At 40.2% G+C, this 23,492-nt stretch overlaps 2 protein-coding genes across 3 annotated transcripts; one reads left to right on the forward strand and one right to left on the reverse strand.

The window, feature by feature from the left end:
* LOC119070357 (baculoviral IAP repeat-containing protein 6) lies at positions 1 to 19,030 on the forward strand. Of its 2 annotated transcripts, XM_037174650.1 has the most exons (35): positions 1 to 252; positions 882 to 1,195; positions 1,293 to 1,552; positions 1,623 to 3,452; positions 3,609 to 3,889; positions 3,983 to 4,195; positions 4,516 to 4,650; positions 6,173 to 6,572; positions 6,699 to 6,959; positions 7,024 to 7,193; positions 7,265 to 7,548; positions 7,660 to 8,103; positions 8,164 to 8,322; positions 8,396 to 8,501; positions 8,559 to 9,001; positions 9,069 to 9,280; positions 9,349 to 9,581; positions 9,647 to 10,293; positions 10,355 to 10,496; positions 10,553 to 10,612; positions 10,673 to 13,022; positions 13,094 to 13,473; positions 13,533 to 13,697; positions 13,777 to 15,150; positions 15,222 to 15,388; positions 15,451 to 15,886; positions 15,950 to 16,170; positions 16,235 to 16,423; positions 16,487 to 16,646; positions 16,710 to 16,887; positions 16,968 to 17,209; positions 17,308 to 17,522; positions 17,604 to 17,843; positions 18,276 to 18,464; positions 18,537 to 19,030. In XM_037174650.1, the coding sequence occupies exons 1-35, from the start codon at positions 48 to 50 to the stop codon at positions 18,915 to 18,917; spliced, it is 13,686 nt and encodes a 4,561-aa protein (XP_037030545.1). In that variant the 5' UTR covers positions 1 to 47; the 3' UTR covers positions 18,918 to 19,030. The 2 variants fall into 2 exon arrangements, with proteins under 2 accessions (XP_037030545.1, XP_037030546.1); XM_037174651.1 differs by lacking the exon at positions 4,516 to 4,650.
* A 2,073-nt stretch (positions 19,031 to 21,103) lies between these two features.
* On the reverse strand, positions 21,104 to 23,019 carry LOC119070358 (electron transfer flavoprotein subunit alpha, mitochondrial). The gene is made up of 3 exons (XM_037174652.1): positions 22,738 to 23,019; positions 21,405 to 22,034; positions 21,104 to 21,342 (listed from the first exon to the last, which is right to left on the reverse strand). The coding sequence occupies exons 1-3, from the start codon at positions 22,921 to 22,923 to the stop codon at positions 21,166 to 21,168; spliced, it is 993 nt and encodes a 330-aa protein (XP_037030547.1). The 5' UTR covers positions 22,924 to 23,019; the 3' UTR covers positions 21,104 to 21,165.
* Positions 23,020 to 23,492: the final 473 nt, after the last annotated feature.

The following is a 23,492-nucleotide window of genomic DNA, read 5'->3' on the forward strand; positions in this document are numbered from 1 at the left end:
TCTTATTTTTCAGAATTTTGACAGTTTGACAATGGCCGATAATAATAATGGCGGAAACTAAAAGAATTTCTGAAAAAATGGAAGATCAGTGGTTTTTAAAGCAGGATGGTTGTTTATACGTCGGTAGTCAAGTGACAGATATTATATTTCATTCAAATTTAAATGTGATGCTAGTTTTTGGCCATCCAAATGGACTGAAAGTGTTGGATATAAATTCTGGAGTGATATTGCAGTCTACGGTCGGATTAGGAGGTACCATCAGTTTGACAATTTTTTTTTTTGGTCGTAATTTAAATTGTGTCCCTTTTTGTGACATTGGACTTGTATCCAGTACCGTAATCCGGTACAAGTCGATGTTCCCAAGTGCCTAAAGCCACCTTTACATTCCAACATTTTTGCAGTGATGCGATTATTGTTTTGTACTGAAATGTATCCGTTTTGTCTACTGACCAATGTGGATTCTAAAACTATTTTTGCGTATAACCAATTTTATGTTCTGTTTGACCTTTCCATTGTGCGTCCACACTCTGCAGTCTAGTCAATCAATTTATTCTTACGCAAAAATTTTCTATTATTGAAATCGTGATCTGTTGTTGTTTGTTCTGAATGACTCGACCAAATGTTCTGGAATCTAGAATGTAGAACTTTGCCACTCATTTCGATGTTTTTGCACAAAGACAATGGGTCAAAATATCAATGCGAAATAGAAAAACCGATTTTTCGTTGTTTTTTCGTCTTCTTTTTGTTATTGACGAAAAAGCACACACCAAAGGTGTTTATAAATTGCGACACTCACATTAATTAATAACAACGCACGACACAGACATTAACATTCATTCATGTTTTTTCTTCTTCTTCATTTGCTTCATTTGCTCCGGAAGGTGTCGATCGAAAAATTGCTGGCAAGTACCTTCCACAGCAGGACAAGGTTTTATTTTGGGATGGAAAAAATATTGGTATGCGAGGCGACTACAATGGTGTATTATTTTTGGAAACAATTTTACAAACGCCAGTCAAACAAACTGATGACATTGTTAAATTGGAAATTTTGCTTTCCGAGGCTGTTCTGTTTCTGCAAAGTTTGCAAAACATCGAAGAACATGGTTTGGAGAATACCAGCGATGTGATCAACGAATTTGTGGCGAAAATAACAGAAGCAAATTCAATGGAAAAGAAAGGAATCAAAGCACAAAAGGTAATGATTCTGCATAATACCGCAACCGCAATGATTTCATCGATCTAATCGAAAACATTTTCGCATTCTCTGTCTCGTCTCATTCTTTCTGCATCAGTGGAACACAATATGTTTGGAATTGCCTCATTCGTATTTCAAAATGGTAGCGAACAATGTTGTGTTTCAACTGAAGAAACTCGATCGTCATATACCAGCGCTTGCCATTGCTTCTGCTATCAGCGAACGATTAACAGATCTTCGTCAGAACGGTCGAATATTGGAAGCGGTAAATGCCAGCGGCAATTCTCAACGGTATTTAATGTATTCCGAAGCAACCAGACGACAAACGTTTCTTCAGTGGCCGCACATGGATTACAAGTGAGTTGCGATTGTCGACCGATATGATGGACAGTTCTCTAATTCAACAAAATTCGTTTCCAAATTTTAGATGGGCACTACCAAACCAAATGGCACAGGCCGGATTCTACCATCAACCGGTCAATGCTGGCGATGATCGGGCCATGTGTTTCACATGCAATGTGTGCCTGGTTTGCTGGGAGTCAACGGACGAACCGTGGAACGAGCATGAGCGACATTCGCCGTCCTGTCCGTTTGTGAAAGGAGAATACACACAAAATGTTCCGTTAGCAATAACATCGGCCACAAATCCAGCAACGGCAACGACTGGTTTCACAATCATGTCCAACGGCATCGATTCGAACATAATATGCACGGGAAATGTGACCGGTGAAGTGGAATTGTGGAAAACTAAGTGGCAAGTGGTGAAAATCGGTTCGTTTAACATTCGTGAGCACGTACAATTTTTGCGATCATGTCTGAAAATGGACGATTTAAATGAAACGGACATAGAGTTGCATGCGTTGTGTACGACACCAGTGGTCGGTGCCAACGAATGTAATAGTGAAAATAGCTTGCGGATCGTGTGTGGCATATCGATCAGATCCAAAGAGTATTTAATTGTGTACAACATCATCAAAATGGAATCGAACCAAAAATTGGAAGAAGCAACCGATCGAAGTGAAAAGGAAGAGTCCAAGGAGAACAATAAAGATGACGCGTCCAGCAAAAAGTCAACGCTAAAGAACATCATACTAGAGGATGAATACAGCGAAGATGACATTATCGATCTGTCGTACGTTGAAAGTTCCGAATTTTGTCCGTACAAAAATATGGAAAAACTGTTCATGGACGAAACGGAAGAGCTGCTCAGCGAAGATGAATCAAAATCGAAAATCGTCAATGCTGAAACGTCCGCAATCAACTCCGCAAATGTTTTAACACCAACCGAAGCTATAACTTGTGTCCCGATGCAACTGTTGATGGTCGATCCGTATTTGATGGCAAATGTTTCCATTACCGACATTATCCCCAGCTATGACAAAAAGAATCTGTTGATTGTACTGAAAAACAATTCGATCTCATCATTGACGTCCACACCGTCATCATCATCCGATGTACCTATCGAGGTGGACGGTGACGTGGACACCGGCCAGAAAACAACTGACGATAAGAACAGAGTGCTGCTGGTTGTTTTCGAAATAAAAGATTCTGGACTGGAAGCGGTATCGACTGTGGCTCGATGGTTTAGTGACGACAATGCACCAACTCAAATTTGTATGTTACCCAACTACATCGATAAGATACCGAGCGATACTGTCGATGCAAACAGTGACAATGTATTTGCGATGATCTGCCAGAGTGGTAAACTGTTGCTGGTATCACTGCTAACGCTCAGCACCATTTCCGATGTATCCGATTATGAAAAGTTCGTAACCGTTACGTATTGCAAGAATCTGGAACGGATATGTGCGTCCACTGCCAGCGGCATGCTACATTTCTATTCATTTTTCGATATGGATCTGGATTCGGCCGACGATCATGAAGACGACAAGATGGCCAACTTGGACGTCCAATTTGGCATGGGTGAAGGAGACATTTCGGAAACGGATGGCTCCAATAGACAACCAATCCCATCTACATCCAACTCACCACCTGGCGCTCATGCGGCACATTGTACAACGGGTTACGGTCCTTCGGGGATGCCATTTTATGCCTACAAATTGGAACTGACATCACCCGATTTGAAGGCAATGTACGCGTTGACACTATTCCACCCGATTCTGACACAGTATTCGGCTGAAGTGCCAGCTTGCTGGAATGAATTGATTCAAGCACAGAAGCAACGACGGCCGTCACAACAATTGCGGGCAGGAGACAATTCCTACCTTACAAAAACGTGGCGTCTGCATAATGATGCGTAAGTACCGAATACTCTACAGCTGTGCAGTATGTGTACCATTAATTTGGGTAGCAGCAGCGAAAACATTGTATTCAACACGTCTCCTTGTGACTATTTTTCCGAACAGAGCGAACCTGACGTGGGAATAATGGTTTTTCTTTTCGTTGTTTTCAGAACAACGTGGGACGAGCACATCATTGAAATAACTCTGCCGAAGCCAGCCTCTTTGGGACACATTGATTTGAGATTCACGTTGTATTCACAGTGCCCGAATCCACCAGCCATTCAAATCACTTTGTTGAAGCAAAATACCACCGGATTTGGATATCGCATGAAAACGCCGTGCAGCAGTAGTGGTTCGGGATCATGCAACACATCGAGTACTTCAGCTACAGCCTCTGATGCAAGCAGAGAGAAAAATGACGACTTCAAAATGGATTTTGGCGAATTCAAAGGTACGTTTGGCATGTCAATTGGTCGAGAAAGTGAGGGGAGAGAGAGTGCGATTGTTAATAATGGAAAAATTATTTTTTCCTTCATTGTAACAGAAAATCCTGTATTGAGCGAAGATTATCTGCAAGCGCACAATGCCGACATACTAGCTGGACCGATCGAACTTGCCTCCTGTATGGATTTGAATGAGGACGGCGGATTGGTTACATTGACCAGTCCGAAATTGTTTAAAACGAAAAGTCGCAATTTACTCGTCCACATCAAAACAATGGCCGATGTGTCGAAAAATGGACATGGGAAGACGAGAGGTAAGCTAGCCCGTTTTGCATTTAGTAACTCAGTCTCTTATTGCATAACATTTATGATCATTGTGTGCTCTGTAGTAATGTATAGTAATTTGATGAGCGGGTCAAAGCATGTCCGTTTTTAATGTAAACAAATAAATTGAATCATTCGATTGTAGTCACAGACACTAAAACACACAAAATTGAGAAACTAATAATTTGAAAACGAAAAAATTTGTTGTTTTGTGCTTTATAATCATAACAATTTAGAGAGAGAGAGAGAGAGAGAGAAACCAAAAAAAACTTATTTCGACAATCATTCAAGTTGTATACCTTTTTTTTAGTGCCTGTACGAAAAAAGGGTATACTACGGTACCTTTTTCCTTCATTTGCAAAACCTTCATCACAAATTTCGGCTAACAGTTCATTATCTCAAGATTGTTGTACGTCAAAAGCGAGCAACAACGAATTTTATATAGGTATGGATAAAAACAAACTCTTTTTATTAATAAAAAAAACTTTTTGTTTTCTTAGTTTAAAAATTGCACGAAATTCGAAAGAATTTTTTTTTTCTTAATTTTATTTGCATTTTTTTAATAATAAAAATCGAGAGATCACCAATCACATTCATCACAATAGGGTGTGCACTCTGACATTGTCGATAAGATGTATGCGCAAAACATTGTCTCGTTGTAAAGTGTACGATATGTTTCTCATCAGATTTATACGATGTTCATAATCCAGGTCGGGATGGGAATGGAGACACATAGTTGCTCGTTTTTCCACAATTTGATCGATAAAGTTTTCTTAATTGATCCTTCGCTAGTTCAACGTTAGTTCGTCACCGCTCCGCTAGTTCTCGAAAGGACGAAATAGTGGCCAAGAGATTAACATAAACTGTTAGCGTAACTATCAATTATTCTTCTCAATTAATCCTACTTCGTAGGACCACTGGAAGTTGACTAAGGTAATCCGGAAATCCTGGAACTTTGGGTTAGGACAGGGATTTCGAAATCGGAATTGGACGGATTTCATCCCACGACTTATTTTGGAGAATTAAATGTATCTATAATAGACCCTGATTTCATCAGAAACTATTTTCGGTAAAACATATCCTTATATTTTCATAATTTCCCGAACTAGGGAAAATTCAAGAAAATATGGGGAAATGTCCTACCAAAAATAGTCCTTGGATTTCATGGATGTTTTTTCAGCGCTGTTGAACACTCTCCAATATTTGCAGATATTTTCCACTCAATGAACAACGACAAAATCGATCCAACTCTGAATTTTTGAAGATTTTTCTTTATTTTCGTTAAACAAATTCGTTGTCCGGCTTTCAATTAAAATTTCATTTCAACTTCAATACACAATTACTTACGCTTTTTTAGTGATACTAGATCCTCTCCATACAAATCAACTTAATTTTGTATGGACTGTACGAAATCCTTAACACTCCTCCCCCAAATGCCCCACGTATTTTGTGGATATGATTGTCTAATTTACATTGACAAACTGTAAAAAATAATAATTTTAAATTGTCATTTGGACATTAGATGCTTTGATACTGGATGAAATTACATTAGTTCAAAAAGCGACCATCCACAAAGGAAAATATGACAAGGGAATCGAGACCACAAAGACGTTTTGTTGACTTATGATTTTTTGATTTTTCACTTGAGAATCGAGATCATCAAACAAAGCATAGACTTGCAATGTTGTAAAAATGATGAATCGTTTGGTTACATTGAAAGCGCGACAATTCTTCCCGCTTTGCCATCCTATAAATTACAATATCCGATCGGAAAGATGATCTAATAATTTTTGTTTGCACAGAAAAGCTGTCTCAAACAGCGAACCATGTCTATTGCAATAAATTGTTTTCCTAATAGTTAGCAATCCACAATGTTACCAATTTCACATTCGCTTGTCTATGACACAAAACGACAGTTTCTCTGGTCAACTATTTCAATTGACGATTTCTTTTCACTTCGTTTCCAGGCTGTGACTGGCTACACGAATTGTCCATATCGCTGCGGAGCACTCAAACTTCATACGAAATTCCCAACGAACGTCTACAGCGTATAGCCATGTTGGAGTCAAACATTTTACTGAAAAATTTACTTCAAATAATTTCCAATTCGGAATTGAACAACGACAAGATGATGGCATTGGATATATTACAGTGGATAATAACGATTCGATTGGCACGATATCGATCGCCAATACCGGATGGAGTTAAAAAGCAGTCGAGCGAAAATGTGACAAATATGCATTTGCAGCAAATTGAATGTGTAACAGCATTTCAGAGCCACTTGTCGGATTTGATACGAAGCTGCATTTTGAGTGGAAATCGTACGTCGGCCAATAAATGTGTTAAAATTGTACTGACTGCTCTGGAGTAAGTATTTGTTTCCAGTGAAAGCAGTTGAGTTTTTAGGCTCGCTGTTTGAGCTGTTTAGACTCGGTTGCATAATTCAATTCCGTTGAATACGATCGAATCGATCTAACGCATGCACATTTTCAGAGGTGTCAATAATATGCTGCCGGATCGATTCGACAAAGTTATGTTTGAAAAAAGTCTTCGAAACGCAATACTGGACTGTATACCGGATTTGGTTTTTGCAAAGTACTCCGGTGCACTACGTTGGTTTACATTGCTCGTCTCGACGTCATCCACATTTGTCTCTCAATCGCAAATATCGGAGGCTTGTCTCAATTTACTACTGGATGTTACAAAGGAAATGGGCAAGCGGTCTAATCAATACACATCCCTGTTACGTACAAGGTACGCATGACGTGTTTCAATCAGTTAAACCAAAATGACAATTTTTTTTTTCGATTGAATGCAGATTCGGTATGTATGGTCTGCCATTTGAACCGGACCTGTTCGATGCAGAGTTGCCGTTGATTGCCAAGTACAATTCGTCTCCCAATACTTTCTCTTCGATTATCATGAAAAATGCACCGGCCACTCAACAACAAAACACGATCATTGATTTGAAGAAGTTTTGCTCGCCCGGTAAGAGATGCTGGTATCAGCAGCCGAAGGGAACTGTTTTTCTAAAGAATTTGTTTTTTTTTTAAATTTAGATGGCAACGAACTACGAACATTTCCGTCGCAAATACGCCGCAAAGGCATTAGCAATCAAATACGCGGGATATTAGAAGTGGAACCGTTACATTTTACATGTTGTGCTGCATCGGAAGCAACGCGTGTGGAAAATATGGATTCAGCAGCTGCGACTCAAGCGAACAATATCATCGATGACATCTTGTTTGATGCTCCGGCACAAAATACCGAGCCGCAAACGGTCAACATGAACAACATTGACCATTCGAAGGGTGTGAAAACAATAACGAGCGCTAAGCCGAAGGTATGTTCTAAGATATACAACCGAGAGGAAAAGCATTTGCTCCGGTAGAAATGTTTCTCTGACGAAGAGTCTTGGCATTTTTAAAGATTTTTTGTTTGTTTCACATTTCAGAATCAGGGCGAAATGAACAACATCATCCTGTTGGACAAAATATTCAGTTCGTCGTTGATCAAACACAAAGCGAAAATTATGGCTTCCAACGACAAGAACAAGGAGAACAATTACAACTATTTCGATAACTTTCCGGTCATCATCAAACCGATCGACCCGAAATTCAATCCATTTTCCATGGAACCGACGGAGAAAGCCAACGTCAAGGCAAACACTCGGCCCGCCAAAGTCGATGCACAGAAAACCAATTCGTCCAAATCATTCGTAACCACAAAACTGCAAGAAATCATGTCCGAAAGTATGGACGAATCGAATGCGGCTTATCCATGGCATAAACTGTTAAGCCTACCGACGAAGCAAATGGTTGTTATCGATCGAATGCACTCGGGCGCTCGTCGATTCATTACATTGAATTTCGGTTATTTGGTTAAACTGACTGATGTCGTAAGTTGATGAACCTAGCGAGAACGAACAGCCTTTTTTTGACGCTTGACATTTACTTAGATTATACCAGCCTGTGAAGATCTTGTTTCGATTGCCATTGATGTTTGGTGTTTGGAAGAAGATGTCGATTCAACGCGATTGGCAATGGCTACTGATATCAACACCAAAACGCTGGTTTTGACTGATTTGCAACCTCCTCCGTTGTGCCGTTTCATGAAGGTAATGCTGACTTTTTAGAGATTATTTGCTGACGTTATTCAACTGACGTTTCTCCCTTATTTTCAATCAAAAGATCACTACAACTGGACGGTATGGAATGTCGGCCACAAGATGCAAAATACCAATTGGATCATTCTTTGGACATGTTATAGTTGATGAAACCGGTTACTCGAAGCCAGGTAAATATTTCCAGATCTTCTGTGAATGAGATTATTCTTCATCGACTACTTTCACAGCTCTAACGGTAGAGAAGCCAATAAGCAATAACATTGCCATGCAACTGAAAGCATTACACTCGTTGTACGAAGATGTGCATTGCCGATACAGTCTGTCCCGCAGCAAATTAATGGAACTACTCGATCCGCTATTCAACAGTTACATATCAAATGTTGCTCACATGCAGGCCTATTTGAATAAAAATGCCGATCCGGATAACATCAGCATCGACCACACGAAAATCTTAAACGTGTACGAGGAATGCATTGGTTTCCAACATCAATTGAACATCATCCAAAATGTTCTGAATCGTGTCGATCCCACCAATAGTGTATCGGCCGCATCGGTCAAGCACAACAACAAAATCGACAATTTGTCGTCGGTGTCATCGGATAAACTGAGAGTGTTGAGCGAATGTTTGGTGGAAATGTTGATGCATTTCCTGATCGAGTATGGTGTTAAGGTAAAGCTACTCTCATGATGATGGTTGAGTTCTGGTTTTAAAGTCACGCTTAACTTTTGTTCCGTAGAATGTCTTCTCGTTGCACACATTCTTTGATGTACATATGTGCAACACATTGTTCGATACGTTGATCGTCAGCGGGGACAATAATATGCAATTGGCGACATGTGCCCTAATTGTGCGAATGTGTTCGTTTCAACCGTGGTGGGGCGATTTTCTGGCAAATTGTTTCACAAAGCTTTTTTCGTCTCAAAATACGAAAATTTTCCCGCAAGACCGGTAAACAAAGCCTCATTTACTCAGCAACGTTTTTCTTCTTCTAAATTTTCCATTTTTTTCGCTTTCAGGGTTTTCTTCTTATTAACATATTTGGGTCGTAAAAGCATTGCTATGGGCTCTTGTCGCGTGGTTGTGATCGATTCGATCCTGAAAACCTTGGCAACGCTATTAGTTCCTCTATCCAGTTCGATGGGCGAAAATGTTGATGTGACTGGATCAAAGACTGATTTCCAATTGATTAGTTGGTTGTTGCTGTTTCTGTCGGTGTGCATCGATGACGGCGTGGATAAGAAAGATCAAAGTAAGAAATCAATTTAAAAAAAAATCTGACAACAAAACTTATCGATTTATCCTACGCACAATTAGATGCCATTCGTTGGGATTTTATGTCTGGGGATGCTGACGTGTCCAAAACTCAAATCCAATCGAATCCGAATTATGGCCGAACATTTGCACGGTCGTTCAAGAAACGCTTCTTCCAGAAACAAACCGGCAATAATAACACCAGCAGTTTTCTCGATAAAATCATGACAACGCAAAACGAGAAGCGCTTCCATGTAGCCCAGTTGAAGTCACAAATTGAAATGGTACTGAAGCAACAGGAGAATCTGATCAAACGTAACATCAAAATCCATCAGATAACCGACATGTTTTCGGATATCAATGGAAAATCGAAAGCCAAATCAAACAAATCGGATATGCCATCCAAAACGCAATCGGACGATAACGATAAGGAACAGTCGTTCGATAAGGGATTGAGATCATTGAAAATAACAAATACTTTGGTGGTGATTCGAGGCTTAGTTAGCCTGCTACTGGCTATGGATTACACATGCAACATGGACTTATTTCTGTTAACTTGTAAAATTCTGGCCAGACTTGTGTCAGCTTGTCAACCAGCTGTTCAACTATCGAAAATTATAACTATGCCGCAGCTGCAACAGTTGGTTCGACTGGCTGTTTGGAGGGAACAACAACCCTGGGCTGTTCATGCCATTACTTGTTTGCTTCAGGTATGTTTCATAACCAGCAGTGTGGTCCGAAACGATTGTTTCACGTTCAAAAAAATTGTAGGACATTCTGGATGCCGATAGAAATTTCAAATTGATCGATTGCTGCGATGATGATGATGACGAAGATGTTGTGACGGCAGATTCTACTGAAATGGACGTAGCTCAAGACACATCGGATGTGGCTGGTGCATCAGAAAATGATTGTAAGTGCAAGACTTTGTTCAATCTGTCAGAAGTAAACTAACTTTTCCGTTCATAGTATTCAATGATGCCATCACCGAAGGACTTCTGTTTTCTCCGGATGATTCGAACAAAGACAGTAAGTCATTTTGTACATTCATTGCAGATCAATTCTCATCCCAATCGACCATTTCTGTAGGTATAAAATTCTCACAACTACCATCGTTGGCCGAATGTGAAGACGCTGAAATGGACGACATGATCATTGAAGATATTCTGGAATGTGGCAAAAATATGGCGAAAAACGATAACAACACCTTCGTACGCAGCGGATTGAACAACAATATGTACCGCAGCGTGTCATGTGCAATGGATGCGCGACTGGAATGTGGTCTCGAATCCAATATTGAAACAAGCCTGCGAAAGCTGACCATGATGTCATCGTTGAATTTGTTCGCCAGTTTACCACAAAGTCCAAATTATGACTTCCTTAACCGCACAGTCGAGATTCTTCCATGGCCCGAGTACATTACACAAGCCTGGTCGGATAACGATTATCGTGAAGTTATCTCAACCAATCAGATGTTGGTGATGGTCTTCAATAGCATCTTTGCCGATTTACATTTGCAAGATTCGTGGCTCCATTTGGATCAAGTGCTACAGCTCTGGCTCACATTGTACAACGAAATGAACTTGAGGACACCATCGACGAATCCTTTCAATGTAAATTTGTCGGAATCGTTGCCGAAATTACCATTTGGAACGATGGCCGTGCAAGGACTGCTGTCGGCTTTGTCCTGGGATCAAAAGATTAATTTGCGTACATGGTGTCTAGGATTTCAATGCTTGACTCTGGCCTGCACGCCACAAATTCAACCAGATTTCGATTCTGACGAAACAATAGACTCGAATTCTCGGCGCATGGGTGTCTTGATAGTAAATGACCCGAACTTTGAGAAAATGCTGCAGAAATTCTATTCATCAACCGATATGTCGTCCAATGATAATCGATGTGCCGGACCGACCATCTGTAAATTGATCAACGAATTGTTTATGTGGATGGAATTAAAGTCGGACGTGAATGACGTGTGCTATGTGAAGAAGAAATTGAAGGAAATTCTGCTCCGAGTTGTGCTGCAATTGGTTCAACCCGGCGGAGCAATATCAATGCAACAGGGACCAATGGATGCACAAAGTCTGTTGATACAGGAATTGATTTCGTGTCAATACGAAAAAGCAGATCAGAATGTTGGCATGAGCATCATTGAAAGTGTCTCTCATCTTGTGTACAATCATATCACATCACACGAAAAGGTTCACTGCCAGCGATTGGTAGAAACTCAGATGAACAATGTGTTCGGCAGTCTCTTTGCAACTGTTCTCGGCTCGGAAGGTTCACGTCAAAATAAAACTGTGTCGGGGCATTCACTGCTTGTGTGTTTGCTGAAATTATCGTCGAAAATAGTCCGAACTGCTCTGCCGCAGTTGAGCGATGCCATGGAGACGAATGATTTGATAACCTCGCAAAATATCGCTAACGAGAGTCAAACGGATGAAACTAAAGCCGAACAGCAACAAAATCAGGTCGAAGTACCCATAGTCAAAGTACCATGCATAGCAGATACAGTTCTACAACATTATCCGACAATGTTTCGCCTGTTGGGCTCACTTTCGCACAGCACAAGCACATCATTTGCATTGCTTGCATCAACAATAAGTCCAACAGGTTTGTCCGACAACAATAATCCAATTAGTGGAGATCCAACGTCCGTCGCGGATGCAGTGTTCCAAATCCTAATGCTGCTAAGCTACAAAGGGACTCAGTCGATTTTGATTGTCAAACCGTTGTACGACTTTTTAAATTCAACGTCCAGCATGAAGTATGCAATGCCTAGACTTCAACTATCCGAACCGTTTTTGTGGTTCATTCTGCAAATCCTGGAAATACCAGCCACAGTAGCCATTTTCACGGACATCGGTGGCATCAAAGTGTTATGTCAAAATCTGGTTCGCTGTAATCGACAATTGGTCAATATGCAGCCGGGCTTAGTGTCACTGATTATGCAACACATCAGCAAGTCACCGAAGCAAAAGGTCACCAATGCAGCCGCAGCTGTTTCACCGAATAATTGCAAAAAGACAACGGCAGCTCAAAAGTCAGCCGAGGGCTACATAAATTTTGCACCGTTCTGCAGCATATCAACGGAAAATTCAACAGCACAACCACCCGATGTACTGGTTCTTCCTCCGATTGCGTCGCATCGAAGAGCGCGTACAGCAGCTTGGAGCTACTTATTCTACCCGAATGAATCTCACATCGATTTGAACATAACACTGCCGACGGCGATTCTACTGAAAGAAATCCAATTGCAACCACATCTACCTTCGTTGCAATCATGTCCATCGGCTGTTGCAATCGAAATCAATCGGGAAAGTAGTTTGATTCCAATTCCACTTTGTCATCCAATGTCGACAGAAGGATTAACATATATTCGATTAAGACTGCCGCAACCGGAAGTTGCAACCAGCATTGTTTTGCGGTTGTATCGGTAAGTTAGTTGAATAGGTATAAAAGGACGACGGATTCAATTTACATTTTGGTTTTTGTTTGTTTGCTCAGACCGAAAGACAGTACAAACATTGGATTGACACAAATATCAGTGCTCGGTACGACTGTGTTCTCGAAAAATTCACCCAACGATCTGTTAGCTAATGACGAAGAATCAACGGCTAAAACGAGCTTGGGCTGGCTGCGCATTTTACACAGATGCTTTAGCGTGGCAACATTTAATCCAAACAACGAACAGCTTCGTAAATCTGTTATTGATTCAGCGGCCGAATACCCTGGTTTCTTGGAAGCGTGCTGTTCCCTCTTGAATGTCGTTGGTGGTACGCCAGGACTGCAAAATACCGAAACTGTTTTGCTCAAATTGGGATTGCACAGCAAAGAGTTGGGTTTGAAGCTGATCAACAATTTGCTGATGAACACCATACCGCAACGTAGGTTTTGCGTCATTTGGTTTGATGTCAAAAAATATTAATTTTCATTGCCTTTGCAGCATTTCGACTGTGTAACGAGTCGGTGTCCGATTTACTTTTTGATTTGTGTACAACTTACGATGAATTTACTTATGATCGAATTGCTGCGCTTATCAACTGGACGAAAAATCTTCATGTTGTATGTCAGCAACAAATTGGATGCATGAAAACAAATCCGTTTAGTGGTAAGTTGATCGGTCATTAACTTTGTCGACCGAAGTCATCATACACTGATTTCAAAACAAAATTTGTGTCCGTTTGCAGGCTTCGTAAAATGTCTTTCTTCCATTTTGTGGACCGTTCATTCGTCTCCCACCCTATCCAACATTGCTACCAATTTAATAACTGAAGATTTGTTCGAATCGATATTCTTATGGACCGAATTGTTGGACGCTAAAGATCCGATGAAAAAATCTGTTGACGCCATGCTGTGTTCCATGTGCTACATTCGTCCGGAGTTCTTTTTACTGTTGCTGAAAAAGCTGAATGTTTTGGTACCGAATCTGTCGACGAAACACGATGCCAGCATAACAGATGACCGAAAAGAAACGGAAAGAATGACTGACGACACAAAGCAAGAGACATCTGACATGGAAGAATGGTACAGCCATTTGGTTATCGAAGATCTGACCAAACTGAATCTATCGTCGCAACAATTGTCCACAATATCAATGGCGTGTCAGTCTCTCGTAGCTATAAATCAGCTGCTGGACTCGGGGCTTCCAAAACTGCTATCATTTGCCATATTAGAGTTTTGTTACCGTGCCAGTTCTAAAGAAACCCTAGCATCGACAAAAGTACTCCATCCGGACTGCTTAACCGATTCCGATAAAGTCGAGAATCGGCCATCGAAAAACGTCTTCTATCCGATGGTGAACATGCAAAAGGTGTCGGAAATTTTGGACTTTTTCTCCGAAACATCAGAAACATCGGGACATATGCGCGACTGGCTCGGAACGTACGAGGGTTCCGTGTTTTGGAATCCATTGCTTGATCTACTGTGTAACGATCGGCCAGTTGACACGGATCCACAGTCGAATTGTAGTAAATTGGAGGCGGCAACAATACGATTTTTGTCGAAAGTAACATCTTGCCATCCAAAGAACCAGGAATATTTAACGATAATTCTGATATCCGTGATAAAGAAGCCAAATAATCCGCAAAGTTCAAAGAATATAATCTCTGGATTCACCAGACGTTTGGTGTTGCAACTGTTATTGGAGAGCGAACGAATTTTAGTTTCAGTACAAAGTGATATACCGCTGCAAAAACGGGATCCGCTACAGGCACCATTCAACAATCATCCGTCGTTGCGACCAACTGCACAAAACATATTTTTTTATTTGAGCACCCATGCAAAGTGCAAAGATATTTTGGACAATTCCATCTACAATAATCTGGTGACGATAACCAATACGAACTGTGATGCAACCAATAAACGAACGAATTTAATTGAAAATCAAAATGCCTTCATGGAGTCTAGAAAAGATTGGCTGGAATTTGGTATGGGTCTCGGTTCCGGCATATCAATATTGAGTGTTGCTGCCGGTGTAACAGCAAAAGATAAACGTTTAAAAGAAGCGAAGAATCAGGTTGCCGCTTTAAAGGATAAGGAATTCATGCCATCTCTGTTCAACAGTAAGTTTGTCACAATCTGGTGATGATGATCCGCTTTACTAATCGTTCCTTTAATTGTGCCATTTTAACAGAAATGAAAAATGCTGACAATTTCATTACCACCACCGACGTGAAAAGCTTATTTCACCCATCAAATCCGGATGTTATGATAAACAGCGATACTACAATATCGCAAGTGTTGGCAATGATGCACAATTCGGGCGTCTCGCTAGCGACTCCATGCATTTCACTCAAATTGGTAGGTTTTCCGTAGCACGAACATCTTTCGCCATAACAATAATTTCATTCCACCAAAAACAGACGAGTTCTAATGCCAACAAAACGACCGAAACACCAACGCCATACGTATTGCAAGCGAACGACATCGAACCACTGCCGTCTCCGTTGCAAGTGTTTTCAAGCCGCGGTGGTTTGTCTTTGCTGGCGCATTACTTGCCTACAGTTTATCCGGAAATACCAAAGACGCTTCTAGCACACACCGAAACGGAGAAAGCTGCACCGGTCAGTGACTGGGTGAAAGTCGAACCGAACGATGATATTTATGAGGATCTCGACAACGTTTCGACGGATTCGTCATCGAAATTGCCGTTGAATTTGTCTGTACCACAACATTCACTGGCCGCTTTTGGCCTGTTTCTGCGACTGCCCGCATATTCTGACGTTCTATTGCGAGACAAAATCCGTGCACAATGTCTGTTACGATTGGTTCTCGGCGTCACAGGCGACGGCGAAGGAAGTGAGTTTTGGGTAACAATTCACCTTGAAATTGATTTTTAAACATTTGGTCCGTTTCTTTTAGATGACATATACAGTCTTGCACTAGCCGCTACATTACCAACTTTACCGTTTGAAGTATTCCGTCAATTGTTGAATTGTTCACCATTGACCACAGATGATGGCGTAATTCTCCGACGCATGATTATCGAAGTTGGTGCTATGCATCTTGTATTAAATTGTCTGGGAATTTTCACCCATCACTCGCAAATGTATCAACTGACAAGCACCACTGGATTGCAAGAGGTAATTGCACTACTTTTCAATTATTTGCCGATTCCTTTAATAATCAAAAAAAATATTATTTTAGCCTCCATCCAATGGAACAATAAAAACGGCCCCCCAAACTGACGAACAGTTAATTTCCGATGACAAAAGTCATATGTATTGGGCCAAAGGTACTGGTTTCGGAACTGGTTCAACGCAACAGTCATGGGATGTTGAACAAGCCTTATTGCGGCAGAAGAGCGAAGAGGAACACGTTACCGTTTTGTTACAGGTATAAAATTTCGTCGGCAGCGACACATCCAGACGGTTATGAAAAAATCTTTTTGTTTCGCAGATTCTCTCCAGCTACATCAATCCGGGTGATTGTACAAATATTGATATGAGTTACCATGATGCCAGTGACGATTCGTCCGAACTTCCACCAATATTTTTGGATTTGTTGCAACATTCTTGCCTAATTCCTGCCTTGTGCTCGTACTTAAGAAATGATTCAGGTAAAATGGTTGATTGAATTGACACAACGGGCGAACGACTAACATTATTCCCAAAAATGACAGTGTTGGACATAACCCGACATATCCCGTTGTATCGAGCTATTCTGCAATTGTTACGGGCGATGGCATTATCGAGTCGACTGGTAACACTTCTGATGCCGTCAAGACGAAATGATATGTCGATAGCAACGCTTTTGGTCAACATGAAGCTATGTGTGGATACGTATGCAAGTCGTCTGAAGTAAGACCGAATACACTCACCTCATACTGTAGCGACCGATTCTAATTACTAAAAATCGAAATTTCATTCTTTTACCAAAGAGTCAACAAAAAGTCCAACATCAAGGGTCAGACGCAGAAAGTCATCGTCACATTGGACGACGGGGACGACGAAGGATTAGCATTGTTGATTCCTGATATTCATGAAACAACCTTATTGGTACAAAGAGTGACCAACATTGATAAGCTTTACAATTCGACTGATGATGTTCAAACGGTTGATCAACCACTTAGTAAATCCATCGAAGAAAGATACCTTGAAATAATGAAGAAGTTGCAGTTTGGTAAGTAAAAGAACTATTAGGAACGAGGTGTACTTCTCGCTTATCAATAACCATTGTCAGAGGACTCCCCAGCTCATCAAAACTAATTTCGTTCACAGATACAGCAGAAATGATCGTAGAATCTGACACTGGATACCGATTCATCATATCACATCATTTTGAAAATAATGTCCGGAACGCTGGCGATCGAAGTCATCCAGCAAGAGTGAAACGATTAGCTCAAGAAACTGTGACCCTGTCTACAAGTTTACCATTATCGTATAGTAGTTCTGTATTTGTTCGCTGTGATACCGATAGATTAGATATTATGAAGGTAAGTAGATGCGGGTCATGCGATGATCCGTCTATTTTGCTGTATCTCGATTCAAAAACCAACAATTGGATACAATTGCAGGTTCTCATCACCGGTCCCGCTGATACACCATACGCAAATGGATGTTTTGAATTTGATGTGTACTTCCCACCCGACTATCCCACGTCACCTATGATGATTAATCTAGAAACGACCGGACGCAATACCGTTCGCTTTAATCCCAATTTGTATAACGATGGGAAAGTCTGTTTATCCGTTCTGAATACTTGGCATGGACGACCTGAGGAAAAATGGAATGCACAAACATCGAGCTTTCTACAGGTATGTAAACGTTAGACGTACTTGACGGAAGGACGTAAAGGGATGTAAACAAAAAGTAAATGTTGCGATGGCAACTGTTTCATTGCCTCTGTTTCCATGGCAACTTCACTCATATGCAACTGCTTCTCATGAATGACAACTTCCCAAACTCTACGACATACGAAAAGTTATCTGAATTTACGTAACTGTCATAGATAGAGAGTATTCGTGACGCGTTACCTTGAACTTGAACTTCAGTTGCATAATATTTAGGAATTCTAATGCAAAGGAATAGACCTCACACCACCACATTTCATTGGATAGTAGAAATGAAATTTCAATCTTTCCAATCGCAAGAGTTACAATTTGATCATCGAATAAATTCCACATTTTTGTTGACTCTTTGCACATTTTGTGGTCTTTAACACAATTTAATTTCTCTGCCTTCATCAGGTACTCGTTTCCATACAAAGTCTTATACTTGTGCCCGAACCGTACTTCAATGAGCCGGGCTTCGAACGATCTCGAGGATCACCGAGTGCAACGCATACGTCGCGTGAATACAACAGCACTATTTACCAAGCATGTGTACGCTGGGCGATGCTACAACAGATCATCAGTCCATGTCCGTGTTTTAAGGAGGTAAGTCTTGCGTCGTATGTAAGCGCTTTACTATGCAAATTTTACAACAACAAAAAATTCGTTTTCGTTCAGGTTATTCATACGCATTTCTGGTTGAAACGCCATGAGATTTGCGCGCAAATTGAAGAATGGATTGCCGAAGTGAATAAACATCAACAAACTGAACGAAGTGGCCGATCTGTGGCATTTAATTCGGTTCTATTGAAACGCTTGTACACCCAATTGAGAGAGGAATTGGCCAAATTGCCGGTGCCGCCGGGCCTGGAAGATTTGGATCAACCATTTACGGCTACATCGTCGGGTACGTGTGATAGCACGGCTGCAACACCGACAAACATTCCTCTCACATCCAGCAGTACTTACTTTTCAATGAATAATTCGGCAGCAACATCTGTATTGTCGTTGGATACATCATCCAGTTCATCCGATTCAAACACTCCCAACATTATTTAAATAATTTCTCTGAAGATATAACACTCACACACACACAACACAAACATTTTTCGTTCGTTTTATCGCCATTCAACAATGTTTAATAAACAACATAGACGTTTAATAAAAAAAAATGAGTTTTTGATCATCAACAATTTTCATTGAAGCATGTGAGTCGATGAACAGCTGATTGTCGTGAGGCTACGAATAAAACGTTTGACGAGGGACGAATAGCAAAAAATTTTGAAGCGAGTTGCTACATTACGCATCTCGAGCCGATGGCGAGTGATACAATCGACCCCAATGGATGACATCAGAAATATGTTAGGCGACGAACAAAGCAACAGAACAACAAAACAAAGTTTGAAATATTGTCTGATTTATCTTCCAGACGCAAAATGCGTTTAGTAAAACTAAGAACGAATGCACATTCAGAGTCTTTATTCGAAGAAATCATTTCGTGGAAATTCCGATGATTTTTCCTCTTCTTTTTCTTCTGTTTTTAAGAAATGGAATTTTATCAAAAGTTTGCATCACATTTGGGAGACCACTGTAGGCCTTAGATCGAAATTTCAGTATAGTTTGAGGTTTCACCCCTTTCTCCGACAACCAAGAATCTGATTTCGGTGCTCCAGACAACTAAATAGCCTTAATACAAACAACACACACTCTACGGATAATAGCGGCGAAGTTCTGTAGAGTGTGTGTTGTTTGTGTTGAGGTTATTTACAGAAAACTATTTACGTCTATTAAAGAACCAAATTATCCATTTTAAGTTCCAGTAACTGTTCCTTCTGACAGACTTATTTAAAAGGTAGCTGTAATGCTAGTGAATATTTTGTTCATGCTCCACACGTCTTCAGAGGCATCGGTGTTGTTCTGAAACGTAGTGCGATTTTTAAATACTGGAGTTTGGTTTTATGATATCTTTCCATCAGAATCCTTTATGAAAAATGTACGACCGCAATTCCGACCACGAATGTGGTAGCTTTCAACAGAAAGTACATTTGGTTGCAGCAGTTTGACCGACTCTGCGAAAACGGACCAGTTTATGAAAATTTCGTTAAACTGCTCACTTTTCTCAGAGCTGGTCAAACGACGATAACCAAGTTAATTTTCTGTTGATAGTTAAGACATTTTATGGTCGGAATTGCGGTCGTACACTTTTGAAAAAGGATTCAGATGGACAGATATCATCAAAAATGAAATATGAGGCACACAAATGTAGGCTACAATTTTAGGTAAGTACCGGTGCCTCTTAAGACGAATCTATACATGGCTAAATTGTTGCCTACATTTCGGGGCAAAATTATTATGATTTTGATGATAATTTTCGACTCGTATTCTTTTTCGAAAAAGTACGACCATCGTTTGATGTTAAAATGTGTTAGGTTTCAGCAAAAATTTAAATGTTTGTGGTGATGTAACTTCAGTCCGAGAAAACTCAAAATATGTGCCAATTTTCGTGAAATATTGAGAAAATATTTTTATCTTTACAAAAAAAATTTTTGACTGGAAACAACCAAAATTTTACCAAAAAAATCTGCGTCGCAAAGTTGCAGATGTTCAGGAACAGACCAGCAAGAAAATTTATCTGCCACATGCGACACAGATTTTTTTGGTAAAATTTTGGTTGTTTCCAGTCAAAATTTTTTTTTGTAAAAATTATTTGGCAGATGATGAGAAAACCTAAGCCAGCTTGTTTGAACTAATTGGGTGTAAAATTTAATTTTTGCGTAACGAAGCTGAAAGCGTCAACTCTAGCGATATCATTCATTTTAGAAATTGTATTTCAAAGACTGCGTCACACTTTTCTCGAAGAGATTTTTGTTGGGATCTTTAATTGTTGATAGTTGAATTACTGGTCGGCGGAACTTTAATTGCAATTTGTTGTGTTGCTTGAATGCACGGCTTAGAATGAAAAATCATATTTCCATAAAGCGCCAGTTTTTTCAATTGGTCGATGCAAGCAACTGGGTCTAACTGGGTCTCTAGCCGGTATGGACGAAAAGACAAAGCCAAACGACAGACTCGATGACGAAAACCGCCCTTTCTCCTTTATTTTTTCTGGGAAAGATTCATTAAAGATCGGTCTAGGACATTAAATAATTTAGTGTGATCGGATCTCCCATTCAGTAAACAATGACAAAATTTAGAATAACGACCACAGCGACAACCTTCAACCATTCAAATTAAAAGCAACAACAAAATGTGCAAACTTTTGTGTAATTAAAAATGCAATCGGTTGTAATTTCACGCTAAATCATGTTCATAATTTCTCAGTAAGTTCTGGAACTGCTTTAAACAAATCGGCGACCAATCCGTGATCGGCAACTTGGAATATTGGTGCCTCTGGATCTTTATTAATAGCCACAATTGTTTTCGAATCTTTCATTCCAGCTAAATGTTGAATGGCACCGGATATGCCGACAGCAATGTACAAGTCCTGCAACACGTAACGGTAATTTAACCTTCGATTGGAAAAGTTTAATTGCAAACTTCACTTACCGGAGCAACGATCTTTCCGGTTTGTCCGATTTGCAAATCATTCGGCACATAACCAGCATCGACAGCTGCACGTGACGCTCCAACCGCGGCACCAAACTTATCAGCTAGGTCATACAATAATTTAAAGTTATCACCAGATTTCAATCCCCGTCCACCGGATATGATGACCTTAGCGCTTGTCAATTCAGGTCGATCGGATTTGGTCAATTCTTGACTCACAAACTCCGATAAATTCGTATTGTAATCACCATCAGGACATTGTTCAATGGCAGCACTACCGCCGTCTTTAGCTGCTTCGAAATTCGTGCCGCGTATCGTCAGTATCTTAATGGGATCCTTTGCTTTCAGTGTTAATACGGCGTTTCCAGCATAGATTGTGCGAACAAAAGTGTCGGCCGACTTGACTTCGGTTACTTCAGATATCGGTGAGACGTCCAGTTTGGCAGCGATTCGAGGAATTACATTTTTACCGAATGCTGACGCGCCGGCAACAATGTGCGAATATTTGAATTGATTTTGTAGTGCGACAACCAATGGAGTTAAAGATTCCGGTGTTAATCCGTTAAATGCATCCTTTTCCGCCACCAGCACCTTTGTTACACCTTCAACTTTTGACAGGGCTTCGCTAATCTGAAAATTAATTTACAAAAAACGAAACCGTTATTGGTATCGGGAAGTAAAGGGGAAGTTATAATGTGGCATTATGTGTGTCAAAGAGACATTTCCCCCTATTTGTTTTACTTATGCAGGACTTAGCGTTTGCATTTCAAGTTTTTCATTTGATTCGATTAAATTTACCTTCAGCCAGCTCACTACAGTTCATCTTTTGGTCGTAGTATTTAGCTCATATTTAGTGAAAACAACAACAACACTCGAATAGACTCGTAAAATAATTGCTGTGAAACTGAGCTGTTACAATAAATCAGTATTCTTACAAGATCTGTGAAATGAAATGACCTAGCAGCATTTTAGAATATACATTGCCGACTTACAGACAATAACACGTTTGTACATGTAGGTACCTAAATGTTGTATAATTCGCAGCCATAATCAATGTTCACCTGACACGAGTGCTTAATGGGATTTCTCGTAGTTTGCGTTTCGTCGATGGTCGAATCGTGGTTGATATTGACTTTAGGATCGAATTCTTTCCTTTTTTTAATTTCGCAGCTCTAACCTACACCGTTTACCCCCATCAATACCATCCAACATTTTAATACAAAACAAGAGTATTGTCTGACCCTCGCCCTATGACCGGGTGATTTTATGATGTAATGGTCGAATGTATAAGATTGATCGGTTTAACGTAAGAATAAATCAGAAAAATACTCACAGCTCCGCACTTTTTACCAGCAACCAATACGGACACATCTCCGCCGATTGCCTTAGCTGCAGTGATTGCATTCCGAGTTATTGGTGTCAACGTATTGTTGTTGTGTTCCGCAATTACCAAAGTGCTCTGGAACCTGTGCAACTGCGAAAAAACGCGAGACAGTGGCTTCGGTGCCTGAGAGAACATTTTACAAATTGCTAATGAAAATTTTCTTGTAAAAAGTTCAAAGTGCAAACACTAATGGTAATGTAAATTCTTATCTGCTTTCAATTTATTTTATTAATAACAGGGCGACGACGTACTAGAATTGACATTTGTTGATAATCATGTGAATCAGTAGTAAATTTCAACCGGTAAAATTTCGAAAGAGAAAAGAGAAAATTGGTTCAATTAGCTATTTAGTCAACTATCAATCAAAAGTTGAAGAATTCAGATTTTGTGTGAAGTTAAAAGTCTCTTGAAGTTGAGACATTTCAATGACAGTGGTGTAAAGGATTTTCATATCAAATTTTGCAACCCTAGCATTCGAGTTCTATTTTTGGGAAAGTACTTTGTCTTATTTTCTTGAATTTTCCAAGGTTTTACTAGATTTTCCTGAAAAGTTTTTGGAAAAATCTTACAAAATTCGGGAAGATGAGGATAAATTAGAAAACGGATGGTAATAAACGAACATTATTCCTTTTAGGGGCCATTCATAAAGTGCGCACGCAGTGTGCGGTCATTTTTTGACCCCCTCCCCCCCATTTCGCACGCGA

The sequence above is a fragment of the Bradysia coprophila genome, assembly GCF_014529535.1.
Source record: "Bradysia coprophila strain Holo2 chromosome X unlocalized genomic scaffold, BU_Bcop_v1 contig_79, whole genome shotgun sequence".
Lineage (NCBI taxonomy): Eukaryota > Metazoa > Arthropoda > Insecta > Diptera > Sciaridae > Bradysia > Bradysia coprophila.